The 14,417-nt window shown below is 41.4% G+C and overlaps 1 protein-coding gene across 6 annotated transcripts in view; it reads right to left on the bottom strand.

Moving 5' to 3' along the window:
* ctif (CBP80/20-dependent translation initiation factor) overlaps positions 1-13,940 on the bottom strand; it is a 57,593-nt gene extending 43,653 nt beyond the window's left edge. For 2 of the 6 annotated variants that reach the window (XM_030742640.1, XM_030742644.1), the window contains exons 1-4: positions 13,779-13,940; positions 2,278-2,516; positions 1,941-2,018; positions 1,004-1,075 (exon numbers count right to left, since the gene is read on the bottom strand). In XM_030742640.1, coding sequence (XP_030598500.1) covers positions 1,004-1,075; positions 1,941-2,018; positions 2,278-2,454 — 327 coding nt within the window. In that variant the 5' untranslated portion in view covers positions 2,455-2,516; positions 13,779-13,940. Of the gene's footprint in view, positions 1-1,003; positions 1,076-1,940; positions 2,019-2,277; positions 2,517-2,777; positions 2,930-13,778 lie in introns of those variants that run through there. The other 4 variants (XM_030742642.1, XM_030742641.1, XM_030742643.1 and 1 more) reach the window with 4 other exon arrangements.
* Positions 13,941-14,417: the final 477 nt, after the last annotated feature.

Here is a 14,417-nt window from a genome sequence, read left to right as displayed (position 1 = left end):
GTGAAATAATGGGTCGCTCTCAGGAGCTCAGTGAATTCCAGCGTGGTACCATTATAGGATGCCACCTGTGCAACAAGTCCAGTTGTGAAATTTCTTCACTGCTATATATTCCACAATCAGCTGTTAGTGGTATTATAACAAAGTGGATGCAATTGAGAATAAAAACAACTCAGCCACAAAGTGGTAGGCCAGGTAAAATCACACTGCGTGGTCAGTGGATGCTGAGGGGCACAGTGCACAGAGGTTGCCAACTTTCTGCAGAGTCAATCACTACAGACCTCCAAACTTCAGGTGGCCTTCACATTTGCTCAAAAACAGTGCGTAGAGAGCTTCATGGAATGGTTTTCCATGGCCGAGCAGCTGCATCCAAGCCTTACATCACCAAGCACAATGTAAAGTGTTGGCTGTAAAGCACGCTGCCACTGGGCTCTAGAGCAGAGACGTGTTCTCTAGGGTGACGATTCACGTCCAATGGATGAGTCTGGGTTTGGCGGTTGCCAGGAGAACAGTACTTGTCTGACTGCATTGTGCTAAGTGTAAAGATTTTTTTGGGGGGGTGGGGGGCTCAGCTTAGTTCCAGTGATAGGAACTCTTAATGCTTCAGCATACCAAAACATTTTGGAAAATTTCATGCTCCCAACTTTGCAGGAACAGTTTGAGGATGGCCCCTTCCTGTTTCAACATGACACCAGTGCACAAAAGAAAGGTCCATAAAGACATGGATGAGCGAGCTGAAGCGGTCATAGCTGCAAAGGGGTGCATGCATTATATTCTATATATCAGCCTATCACAGAAGACCATATGAATGATTTCTGACTGTTTTTGAGATATAGACTGACAGGACAGGCTTTTAAGGCCTGTGAGCAGCACAGGTAACATGGGGTTTATCCAATCACCACAGTTCTGAGAGTTCTCATAAATATGCCATGCCTTAATAGGCTGTGATTGCTGAATTCACTAGATAAGATAAATAAAGCTGTGACGTAAACAGACAAACACTCACTGGCTTAGATGAGCCTCTTCCTCGTGATGACGTCCAGCTACCGTCTTTCTTGTCATTGCAGTCATCTGTCCACTGGAGGAGAGACGTACAGGGAAGAGATGCTATAAGATCAATTTTGGAAAGGTTGTTTACCTAATACTAAGAAAACAAAGTTAGGTTCACAAACACAGCATATTTTAATATTAACTTTAATATTAGCATATTATTTAATATTAACTTTTAACTTTAATATTGCTGTGTTCACAAACACAGCAATATTAAAGTTAAATTAAAGCTTATTGAAAGTTACTCTGAAGTTTTGCTTTCATAATGGACTCAAACTTATGACTCTGACCTCATCTTAAAGCCTGGGGCATAGTTTGTGTAGCAGCTAACAAACTAGTTTACAGCAGATGGACCAGCCAGAGGTAGACCACAATGCAAGTTCAACACGGCCAGGCTTTCTTTGTATTATTGTTCAGTCACACTACAGTAAAAATATGACAGCAACTAAATAAATAATTGGTGGTTGCCCAGTTTGGTCGCAGACCTGTTCCCTGTCTTCAAGCAACCGGTAGTTTTCTTTAGCTGGTTTGACAAAATCTAAAACCCCAGTCCAGCACGGTGAGTATCATGACAGTGGTTTTCAATTTTCTTGTTAACCCAGCCTTTTTATCTCAGGCTATAGCTGCGCTCACAGGAAAGAGGACATTTGATCGGTTATTTCACTTTTCTTCAGCGCAAAATTGGCCGATCAAGTGCTGCCTCCTCCAATCAGATACATCAGAGAAAGAGATGACAGCGATCTATAAAGAACCTAAAACATTTAACGCCAAAAACACTGTTCTTACAAATAAAACAAAAATAATCCTGCAGAAAATGGTTAGATACAGCTCAACACGTTTCATATACAATGTATACTGAAAAATGTAAGAATCTGTAAAAATGTAGAACTCACAGTCGACTGTAAATTGAAACTCTGAACATAAGTTGATCCGGACCATGTTATGTCTTCAGCTTCAGTTACCATGGTGATCTAACCAGGTAAAAAGAAAGCCACCTTAATGACAATGAACACTGACTTCAAACTCAAAATACCTCCCTAACCCTTTGTGCTACATCTCTCTGATGTATGCCCTTCCACTTTGTCTCTGTTTACACTGTATTCATTATAACACTAATGGCAGCTGACACAGGGAGCAACCTTCCAGCCATTTTTGGAAGATAAAAACCAGAGACACCACCGAGGCCTGTAATAAGCATAAATTGTACTCCTAATGTAATATGGCTCTAACCTGGGGTACCTTGCAACTACTGTCCAAATCCAAGTCTCCATCTGCCTTGTCTCCCAGAAGCCCCTGCACCTGATACTCCAGCACATAGCTGTCGATGAAGCGCTCCAGCTCTTCAATCTCCTGTGAGCGTGTGCTCCCAGCTTCAGATGATGCAGATGCCACCGAAGAGCTCTCCATGGCAACCAGTGCAGCAATGGGTGGAGGGGGAGGAAGGGGAGGGAGGGAGAAAGGAAAGTGACCTGTGCAGAAAGGAAGATCAAGAAACAGAGAAAAGAGTAGTTCAGCTTTGAGAGTCGTCGCCTGTCACAAAATGCCATTTGTTTATAATGAGATTTTCAACATCAGTACAGTGATATGACTATCAAAGAGGAGCAGCAGTCCAACAGTCCAATGCAGATGAAATGTTCAGTCAATTAATCAAGTATATCACTGGCAGATTTACTTATAATGAAAATAATCAGTGGTTGCAGCTCAAGAAGAGCTACACACATTTGTCTTACCTTCTCTTCCTCAACTTTTTAACATTCAAAGAAGGTACGCAGCCTCCCTGCTGTCAACAAACACCCATATATTCACTGCCTGCTGCCCAGCAGCAAGCCTGTCTTCAAGTGGACCTACAGCAGGCCCAGATAGTTACTCAATGTATCAATCCAACTTGTGAAAAAAACGTCATCTCTGCCCAAACCCTCTTTGGTGTCACCATTCATACGCCTCTCTGTGTCCATTTCTATTTGTTTTCCCACCTCCATCTCTCTCCTGTCAGTGTTTTGTGTGATCACCTGACCCCTGGCCAACAGGGAAGCAGCTTCCTGCCTGTCTGTCTATTGCTACTAAGCTCCTTTACATCACGGCTTGATCACCAGCCATGCAAAGAGGATTTATGGCTGGAGCACGCAGAATGGTATCTGCTGAGCCCTGGGGACTCACTAGGGAGTCCTGTGCATTTGCAGCCAACAAGTCAGCTACAGAACGGCTTTATTTTGGTTACAACAATGCTACCTAATGCCAATGTAATGGGGAGTAGTATTTCCTAAAGACAGTGTGCAAATTTGATCCTACTGTGGTGTGTGCAGGACAATGTTTTTCAAACAGAAGTACAACAAAGTCAAGAAATTCAGATTAAGATTGCACAATCTTTTCTAAGTTAAATTAGCCAACAGTCAGTAAATAATGCCAAGAGAGCAACACTGGAAGATCAAACCTCAGGTTCAGACCTCCTGTTGACAAAGAGACAGCAACCTGAACCCATCTTTTCCTCAAGGTCACGCTTTGCTCTCCTTCCTCATCACATTACTGCTGCTTAGTAAATGATGCTAACAATGCTTTAATCTCTGCACACACTAGCAGGTCAACACGTCCTCAGTCTGGCCCACAGTCAATACTATAATCCATACAAGTCAATAATATAATCCACCATACATTAATGTTGGGGCTTTGATTAGCCTGGTGATTTCCACTTAGTAGGTTACAGAAGCAGCCAAACTCAAACAAACTACGTGCTCAGCAACACAAGAGCAGTAAGTTAACAAATGCATGCACACAGGTGCAAGTATAAGCAAGTATAGATACACTACCACTTTTACTGATTCACTACCTGTTACCTCTGCAGGTAGCTAACAGGTAGCCTCTTGTTTACCTCTGTTTTGCTTGTTGGTGTTTTTGTCTGTTAGCAGGAATATGAAAAACTAACAGAATGCTTTTTATGAGAGCAGGAAGAAAGGTGGTACGAGGGCAAAGCAAGAACCTGTTAAATAATGGTGTCTGCCTTGCCAGCACTGCAGTACCACTAAAGGTTTTAAAATGGGGTGCATTTGTGTGCCCAAGTTTTAAACCATTTGTCTGAGTACCAGTAGTTTCCTTTAATTAAGCAAAATTCTCCCATACTAAATTTTTACCCATACTGGATCTTATGTCACTTACTATACACAGGTTATCTTAAGACCAACCGTCACATAACCTTTGCTTCAGCCAATCATAATTATTGACAAAGCTGCCTAACAGGCTGTGAGGTCATATCAGCTATCTTTTGATCAAATTTAGTACATGGATTTGGGACCTGATTTTAAGGAAGCACAAACAATTCTGTGGTTTTTGACCTATAAGGAAGCGCTGCTGTAATCAAAAAATTTTTTTTCTAGTAGCTCAATACAGCTTTGTAAATATATTGTGACATTTATGATGGGTTTGTTTGCAAACTTGTATATCATAAAAAAAAAAATGAACTCTTGGCCTTGGTAGAGGTCTACAGAGGTTTATGAGTGACCTCCCTATTAGTTCCCATTGTTTGACATTATCTTCATGGGATTTTGTGTATTTTAAGACTGAAACAAAAGTGAAATTCTAGCCCAGCTATTTCTTTCCCAATTACTCATATGCAGCCCCAAAAGCTAATTAATTATCTGACAATCCCATTATCCAGGTCGTGCCCTTCTCTATGTTAGTGGCCAAACCACTAACGACCTGCACACAAGACCACGTGGAAGCTACTTTCAGCTGTTCCCTCCTGGTCGTCACAAGAGATAGCTCCGCATATTTGACTTGGCAAAATTTGGGACTGCTTCCTGAAGGAGAATGTCCGGCCATGATTTTGTGCCCTGAAGCTCAAATGCGATTGGGTGATGTAGCAGAACAATGATCTCAAACACACCAGCAAGTCCACCTCTGAATGGCTAAAAAAAAACCAAAAAACAAAATGAGGGTTTGGAGTGGCCAAGTCAAAGTCTGGACACAAATCAGATTGAGATACTTTGGCATGACCTTAAACAGGCCATTCATGCTTGAAAACACTCCAGTGTGGCTGAATTAAAACAGTCCTGCAAAGCAGAATGGACCAGAATTCCTCCACAGTGATGTGAAAGACTCGTTGCCAGTTATCACAAATGCTTGATTGCAGTTCTTGCTGCTGAGGCTGGCACAACCTATTATTAGGTTTATGGGGCAATTACTTTTTCACACAGTGCCAGGTGGGTCTGGATAAGTCTTTTCCTTTAATAAATGAAATCATCATTTAAAAACTGTATTCTGTATTTATTTGGGGTTATTTTTGTCTAATACTAAAACTTGATGATCTGAAACATGTAAGTATGACAAATATGCACAAAAAAAAAAAAAAAAAAAAAAAAAAAAAGAAGAAGAAGAAATCAGAAATACTTTTTCACAGAACTGTATTTTTGGACCACTAAAAGCCACACTCTCTCACACACACACACACTTTATGGTCTTTATCTAGCTCTCACACACACATGGATATATTTGGGGTTATTTGAGATTCAGTATCTTGGCCAACTGGCTACATGAGGCACTTTTGCAGCTTATCAAGCCCATTTTCCACAATCAGTGCACCATTATATGTGTCTCACTTTATTTAACCAGATCATATTTACACTACATTACCACTTCTTTACTATCTAAAGAATATCAGTGCTCTATCTCTATGATAAGTCACAGATCAGATACCTACAGCTTTTAATTTTAACTGGCACATAGACTAATGGCTTTGCCTTTTACGTGTTATTCACTCAAGCTTTGAAGTTAAAAGATACTGAGCCGTTGATACTTTTAAAATAGTAGAGCTGCAATCAATAATAATCTGGATGCAACAGTAGGTTGATAAATGCATATTGGTTGTGGCTGCAGCCCAGTCAGATGTCCTACTGTTGTCCTCTATAAGCAGTGTGGAATTACTGCCTGAGGGTAAATGGCTGCCAACAGTTATTGACCCTTTGATTAATAGAAAATGCACCTAGTTCTCTGTCTTTTTGTCTCGATATCTATGACATTACCTACAGTAATTCCACAGCCTTTACATGCTTACTGTACTGGATTAACAAATCACCAGGTCTTTTCAAATTGCATTAACTTCAATACAAAATGCTTGCTTCTGCATATTACAGAAGTGACCTGGTGTCTGTGAAACGGAACTCAAAGTCCACCCAGCAGTGTTTCATAACACATCGCTCCAAATCTGCAGTTCTGATTTGTATGGTGGCTACATTTACTTTCTGATAAGTAACAAAAATCAGTGCTCTTCTCATGAAGGAGAAACAAGTTTTCAGTCATAAAACAACACGTTCCAGGGTGGTACACATGTAACAGTAAAAAAGCCAAACTACTATCGTCCTTATAAGTTGCAGGAAAGAGGATGGGAGGTGATTAAAGCAAGGATGTGATCTGCACAAAGAAAGGATGCTGCATCTGCATCTGTATCAACTCTGCAGATACACACAAAATACAGCTGGCCCTTCTTAGAGCTTTGACTAAACAGAGAAACTGACTCTGCAAGGTCAGGGACACAAATAGCATCACAAGGCAGCTCAAATTCACCAAACACCAGTCTCATCTTCCCCATACACTCTGAGATTAATCAATGATATGAGCTCTCAAATAACAAAAAGATGCAGACAATGATGGAAATCATTCAGAAGTTCTGCTTGCATTTTAACTTAGTAGTAATGACTCCTCAGCCTCTAGTCAAGTACAGAGTCAAGTGCAGTGCAGTTTGCATCCATGCTTGTAACGACTCATACGATAGACGCATACTTTACAATCATCTTCAGCTTCAGGCTGGGCGCCAAACCCTATTTTCTTTGCACATTATAAAGCAACATTGACATTTAAACTTTAGTATATAACATTTCCTTCATCAGTTTCATTATTGTATCCTGAACTACATTTGTCTTCAATATTTAACGTGTCAGTTCTTGGGTTATGGTCACAAACATGCTTTATTTGACATATGTGTGACCTCTGACAGTGTCCAAATAACAACCTGTGCCAAATCTGAAGAAATCCCTTCAAACGGGTTGTAGAAATAACACATAAGCAAGAATGGTCAAACAACCTCAAAAACATATCTGCAGAAGGAAAGGAAACAGCAGACGACCCACTACTTTGCAACAATGTCCTGCACTCCTGGCACAGGGCATTTGAACATGGTTATAAAATCAGTCAACCAAACAAATAACATGGTGCCTGATGAATGGAGTGAGAGAAGAGCTGAAACAGCCAGCTCTTAAAATGCTCCAGGGAGACCGGTCAGGTGCTCCCAGCTGCACTAACTGGGAGTGCGCCCTGGTTCCACTAGGAACCCGCATGACAACACACAGGGTCAAGCAGGGGATAACAGCAGGTCATGGCCATGGCAGAGGGCTGTCACAATAGGTAAAAACCATAGTGTAACACAAATTTTAGAGTGCAGTCCATAAAATAAGATTTTTCCTCCCGTGTGCATCACCCAACAGGGTCCCGTGACCTGGACCAAGTGGCAGAAAATGGTTAGCAGACAGATGCATATGAGAAGGTAAATGTCCAAGGCAGTCGAGCTGAACATTAGCCGGTCTAGAACTTGCAATCTTTTTATTACAAGCTTGTGTCATTGGATTGTGCCAGTGTGCAAACAGTCCAGGTAACAGTCCAGCACACTCACCTTTGGCAAGCAGGCATATGTGTCTTGCCACCTGTGAGCTCCCTCACAGTAGTGCAAACACATACAAAGCCACTTATTCCTGCTGTGCGCTACATAAAAGAAAGTACGAAATATCCTGACCTAATTCTCCAGAATTAAAACAGTTACTTGCAATTTTTCAAACATGGTCAGTCACAGTGAAATACAATCTCTCCTCCTTTCTTTATTCTCCTTTTCGGTCTTCTCAAACAACATTTTTCAGCCTTCTACCCCACAATGCCCAAACTCCTCCTCTGCTCCTTCCTGTCTCCACCCTATCACTTTCTCCTCAATCCTAACAGCTGTTACAACAAAGAACTGCCTGCCGTCCTGTCTGGCTGCACCTCTAACTTCACTGCAAAGCTGAAGCTTGAAAAAAAATTCCATATAAGCATACAACACGTGCAGACATCAAAGCCTACTTTCTAGCCTTTCAGATTAATCTAGACAAGCCATATAATTTATTACTATCCATTCTCATTAAATGAGTAGTTATGTTCTTATGCATGTTCTGGTAGGCTGTGGTTAGGGACAACTTATCTGAGCTGCTCTATGTCTCAGAGTCTAGAAACAGGCTCAGTTTTGTGTTACCACAGCTTCTTATAAGCCAAAAACAGATATTACTTCTATTACCAAAGCCTTTCCAATATGAATGGCACAATAATAATATGCAGTGAGATGCTTGGATACATCAGACAGTGATCCTGCTGGCCACCAGAGAAACATCAACCCTATAAAAAGCAAAGCTTTTCTGGAACTTTTCTGGAAAAAAAAATATGTACAACTACCTTAAACTTTTGGAGAAACCAACCTAAATGCACTGCACAAGGTCGTTCAGAAAGCCTGGTGATGTGCTGGATTAACCCACTGCCAGGCCTATTAAATTAATAGTGTGCATGGTGTACCTCAGCTGCCCTACAATTTTGCTGCCAAAACACTAGCTGGCAGTGGAGCTTCATTCTTCGAGTTGATCTTCCAGTCAATTTATAAAAAAAAGGCAGCAGGAAAAGTAGCCAGAAAATCATAAGAGGAAACAATGGTACTAAACGGGCCAATTGGTCCTACAGTTCCATGGACGTGCACGTCAGGTTATGGCATAAGTTACAGCGTAGGTTTTCAGAGGGATTTGGGGTTACAGCGTACCTACAGGGTAGATTTAAGGCACAAGTAGCGTTAGAGCATGCAACAGCAATCCCCACCACATTGCCACAAATACTTTATGTGCTAATGATGTTTTTCACCCCCCCCCTCTCTCTTTCTCTCTCCAGACTGCCTTTGTGGATTTTACTCACTAAAACGAGCTCAACTCTAATGGAAGGAACACAGCTTCTACTGTGTGAAAACAGAAAAACAAGCCTACACCATTAGCTGATTTGCAACCTTTGATATGGTTACACAACAACCAACCAGTAAGAACCATAATCCTCACAAGCCAAACAGAGCAGAACATGAGACCCTGTCTCCCCAGTGGGAGTCTAAATCAATGTTCTCACCCCATGCAGCGAGAGCTGGTAATACGTCTAATCTGGTCTACTACTGACTGGCAGCTTAAGAAACTCACACTTGAGCTTAAATATAATTTGGAGTAGTCTATTCTTGAGAGCAGGAGAGCTGTGTGGCTTTTTTGAGTCTAATCATTCAGTAGACATACTTGCTATAATAGATGTATGCAAATAGGTTAAACGGAGCAACCACACACTTGGCTTGGAATAAAGGCTTTTACAATCACTAAACAACACTATGGCTTGGCTCCATGAAACATTAACGGCCACTACAGAAACAGAAGAACCTGACTCAAAAATTGTATGCATGCCAGTATGTGATGACGGATGGATAAATTTCTATTATAATACAAGACTTTTAGGCAAAGCCTCAACAATATGCCTCATTTACTGTATGAGACTATGACAAATAAATCCTTTTAATACTGCATCTTATTTTGCATTCACTGGAAAGGGTAGTACCAAGATGAGTCAGATTTGAGTGACCTGTCTCCTTACATAGCATGAACAGCAACACTTTAAATATATCACCTGCAAAATGTGGATGAAAAGTGCCACTATTCACATTGTGTGCGACCTTTAGAGTGTCGCTCTCAAACACTGCTACAGAAAGAATAATAAGCATTATATGGCTGGCACCAATCAATCAAAAGCTCTCCAGTAATGCTTTTCCTGCATAATGTGTCTGGGATAGTGGAACAGGAAATTTTATATTATTTTCAGCTATCTGCTGTACTTCAGAGGCAGCTCTTCCCCTGTGTTTGTCCATCTTTTAGTTGTCATATAAAACCAAAAAACAGACAGATTCTGACCAACCCCAAACATCTGTAAGCCTAATGGCAGGGAAGCTGATGAGTTCTAGGTGAACCACCCAACAACAAGAAGGGCAAGTGTTGCTCAAGTTTAAGCAAGGAGGGGAATCCTGAGAGGCACTGGGAAACAAAGGCAAAAATCCCTCTAGCAAAGCAACAGGTGGCAACAACTGAGAAAAGTGCATTTCCAGAACTACTACTGTTACTGCTAAAAGTTATTATGTATACAAGGCAAATCTCAATGTTAAACATGGGGACAATGCATATATATAGCTAAAAAGTTTAGTCACAACAACATAAAGACATGAATTTATAAGTGTGATAGGGCTATACAATATGTAATTTGCCTGATGCTGAAGAAGGGGCTGCACATTAAGTTGCAGTTATGCTTAAAGATGCTGATTGCTGACGGCTTCAGTGCACACTGGTAGCAACAAGTCTCCACAGTTTATTTTGAAAAATAACTGGATGTCGTTCATCTGTCTGATTTCCTGCCTCCATTCATCTGCCCTGCACGGGAGAAGCTCCTTCTTCACTGTTTGTTGTGTTGACACCAACTGCAATAAAAGCATTAAATTTAACTCAAGACAAGTGATGTAAAATCAGCTTAAGAGGTTATTCTTTCTCAAGCTGTTTTTGATTTAGCTCTTACATTCTATGAAGATGAACACCACTACAAAACCGCCACAGTCATTCTACAGTGATCAACTCTTTCCTAGCAGAGCTATTCGAGTCATAAAATGTTACGCATTCTTTCACGCTGCAATATATGTTGCAGAAAAACAGCTACTTGTAAGTACACTGCTGTGTACTTACAGTACAAGTGTGTGAGCAGAATGACCTGAATCCAGTGGAAGAGACTAATAGAAGAAAGTGCACACATGTCACACAGGGGGTACAATGCTGTCTGTGTGTGTGTGTGTGTGTGTGTGTGTGTGTGTGTGTGTACACACATGTGTTTACACTTAAAACAATAGCCTCATTGTCCTCTTTTGTCCCTGACTGACCAAGGGAAAGGATTGGGCATGTGCAGTACTGCATAACTGCTGGGATTGAAGCTTCACATTGCCCTGCTATTCTGCCTGGACACACATGCATGGTGATGTGACAAACAAATGAGAGCATGTTATCCTGCTCACAGGCTTGCTAACATGTATGGAGGGTAGGTAACAATTCTGAGACCTCAAAGCTGAACAACAAAAGTGAAAAGAGAGGCACAAAGGTGAGGGTTCAACAGAGCTGTTGGCTATTATTGGTCAGTGCTGAGATGATGACAAAACTGCTGATAAAAGGACAGCCACAGAAACAGCACAATTAGAACAATAGCCACACAATAGCTTGTTCCAAAAACAGAGAATATAACATGTTGGAGATATGTCCCCTTTCACAGAGCTGCTGTATTTTTCTCTGATTCATCACCCGTGTAATCACTCTATCCTCATTTTTTCGTTTCCCACTCACTCATCCATGCAATAGAGTCAACGTAATGAGAAGCAGTTCCCACTGAAATGAGGATATATCTCTGTTTCACAGCCTGACTCAGGATGATCTGGTTTTGTGCAGGCTGCTCCCACTCTCTCCATAACATGCTGCTATGCTTTCACCTCCTCCACATCGTTCAAAACACTACATGCACATACAGAAACTAGTTTTACGTCATGACCCTAAACACCACCTGATTTTCTAATGCTTGCTTTGACATAGAGCATAGATGTAGGAGATACCTACTGCTATGGAAATTAACCCTGGTATCACTATTTGTTCACTGCTTGGCATCATGGTGGGATCGGTCTTTCATTTTTGTCCCTGTGTGACCTCCCAGGACAGAGTTCACAGTCACGATCGTTCATCACATTGATGCAGAATTCCTGTGCTGTGATGGCAGATCACAGGGGGTGATGGTGGTATACTGCCTCTTAAGATTAGTCTGAATGAAGCTCTTTTTTCAGGCCAAGTTTACACATCAGCAAAGCCTAGTTTTTTTTTATTACTGTAAGAGCAACTGTTTACACAACATGTCACAAGGTTAAAATGCAACATTTCAAAAGAATGAGCCCTATAACTGCATGAATATTTCTAATATTTCCTATTGCAGCAACATGTATTCAGAATCCACAGGAAGGTACTTAGCGTATCAGATGTTTGTTTGTTTTTTTGATCAGCTATTTGATGGTGGTAATGTAGGCATATTATCAAAGTTCAATTTCATACATACTCTTAACTGCAACTGTAGGCAAATTTTAATCAAGTATGTCCTTGCTCACATAAGATCAAATCAGGGCCAAATATTTGACTGAGTCTTCTTCACAACCACTAAATGTTGACAAATGGGCCAAATGGGTGAACTTTACATTAGACAACAAGCACGTGGTTTAAATGTCTCAGTACGTACAGAATGAGATACTGGCTGAACCTGAGTGACCACTTGGTGGACTAATGAAATATATGGCTCCTGTGGCACTACAGTAATGTGGACAAGGTAAATACTGTGCAGAGACATCCTTTCATTATAGGGACACATTCACCTTTGCAGTAAGTAATTTTTCAGGTCTCCACTAAAAGTGTTGTCTGTATAATGTAATCATGCAAAATAGGGCTACCTTCTCTGCATTAATAATAATAACAGTAAACAATCAAGTTAGATTGGTCCCTGCTTTTTGACTTGTAGCAGCATGCAAACCTGCCTTACGTCAGTAAAGATCCAATCAGTCCCCAAACAGCTGGAATCCCAGGAATGCCGTGCGCAAAGTGGTGAGCTAAAGATAATCAGTCAGGACGCCTAGAGATCAAAATATTAAGTTTGACAAGGTTGTTAACTAACAAATGTATTATTAATAAATAACATATAATGCATTCATTATTGGAGTAGGCGCTCCTACTCCAAATATTGAAATGGTTAGCGCAGTCCCGTTGCATACTAATACAATGCAATCAAACTACCTAAAAAGATGATCTACTTTCTTCTTTAAAAAAAAAAAAAAAGTAAATAAAATTCCACTGAAGATTAGAAGTTAAAAATCTTTCAGTAATGCTGACTTCCCTCTGTCCTGCCACAGTAGCAGCTGTGATGATCCGCTCTTTGTTGTGAGGGTCAACAGCTGAGACAGTGCTGCTCTGCAGCTAGCTCAGCACAGCTGATTGACTTTAACGCTTTAAGCGACTATTCCCATCAGTCCCGTCAAGCAAGTATGACGCAACGTTACAGAAACAAAAGTAACCAAAGACTATCAAAATGTGACACTATAGCTTTAGCTACATTTATTTTTTTGGCACTTATAACCACGCCCATGCTGTCTGTGATGCTAGCACCGGTCAGTGAACAGATATATGACGGTTCGTTTATGACAGAGCTTTTAAAAGAACTGCACAGCATTGTCCCTGTCAAGGTAACAAAGCCACATCTGGAGGCGCTTCCACACCCTAGTGTATGTGTGTGTATGTGCGTGTGTGTGTCCGCGAACCGCCGGTAACAATGGTGACGCAAGCTTTGCGGCTAACCAGCCGGCTAGCATTAGCTCTAAACAACAGGCTACAAATTACGAATTCAAACAACCCTCCGTCAGCTGTGCCATATCAACAGGTCTGCTGGTGGAGGCTAACCAATCCTAGCATAACCAGGTCACTCACAGACACAACTCGCAGCAAATACAGCGCATCTCGTAAAACTGTTATCTGGTTACCACGGTTGGAGCGCTCCAACCGAAAAGACACATTTGCTTGGCTTAAAATGAAAGAAATCCTTACCCGAAGTGAGATGCGGACTCCTGGCGAACCCGGGATCGCCTCCTGAGATTAAATCCGCCGTGTCATGGGTGTGTTTCTCTAAAAGAAAGCGGGGGGGAAAGAGGATTAGCTATCCAGTAGCAACTCCGACGTCCCACACTGAGGAAAAAGGGAATGCAGGAATGTGACGTTCAGTGAGGTCCGCTGGCATCATTGACACGTGCACTCAAGAATGGAGCACCGTGGGAAATGTAGTCCAGTTAGGAAACCACTGTTTTTACAGCCTTATTACCTGCTCGTTCCCTACAGTTTTTATACCCAGCGAAGCTACCTACAGAATTATATGACCTTACTCTTCCAGCCCTTAGATATAACTATGGAAGCTTGTTTCCACCATTAAAACCATTCGCACTCACATTCACAGGCAATTAGGAATCCTAACCCCACTAATTGCATGTCTTTTGACTGTGGGTAAAAGCCAGAGTACCCGCAGTGAACCCATGCAGACGTGGGAAGAACATGCAAACTCCAACCTGAAAGGCCCTGGTGAGATGGTGGATTTAAGCCCAGCACCTTCTTGCTGTGAGGCAGCAGTGCTAACCAAGTACCAAGCCTATTTTGTACAATTCAAAAGTAGGATATAAGAGCAGAAATTGTGTT

Source organism: Archocentrus centrarchus, chromosome 12 (assembly GCF_007364275.1).
Source record: "Archocentrus centrarchus isolate MPI-CPG fArcCen1 chromosome 12, fArcCen1, whole genome shotgun sequence".
NCBI lineage: Eukaryota > Metazoa > Chordata > Actinopteri > Cichliformes > Cichlidae > Archocentrus > Archocentrus centrarchus.
Note: the sequence above shows the minus strand (reverse complement) of the source record. Positions and strands in the feature narration are given on the sequence as shown.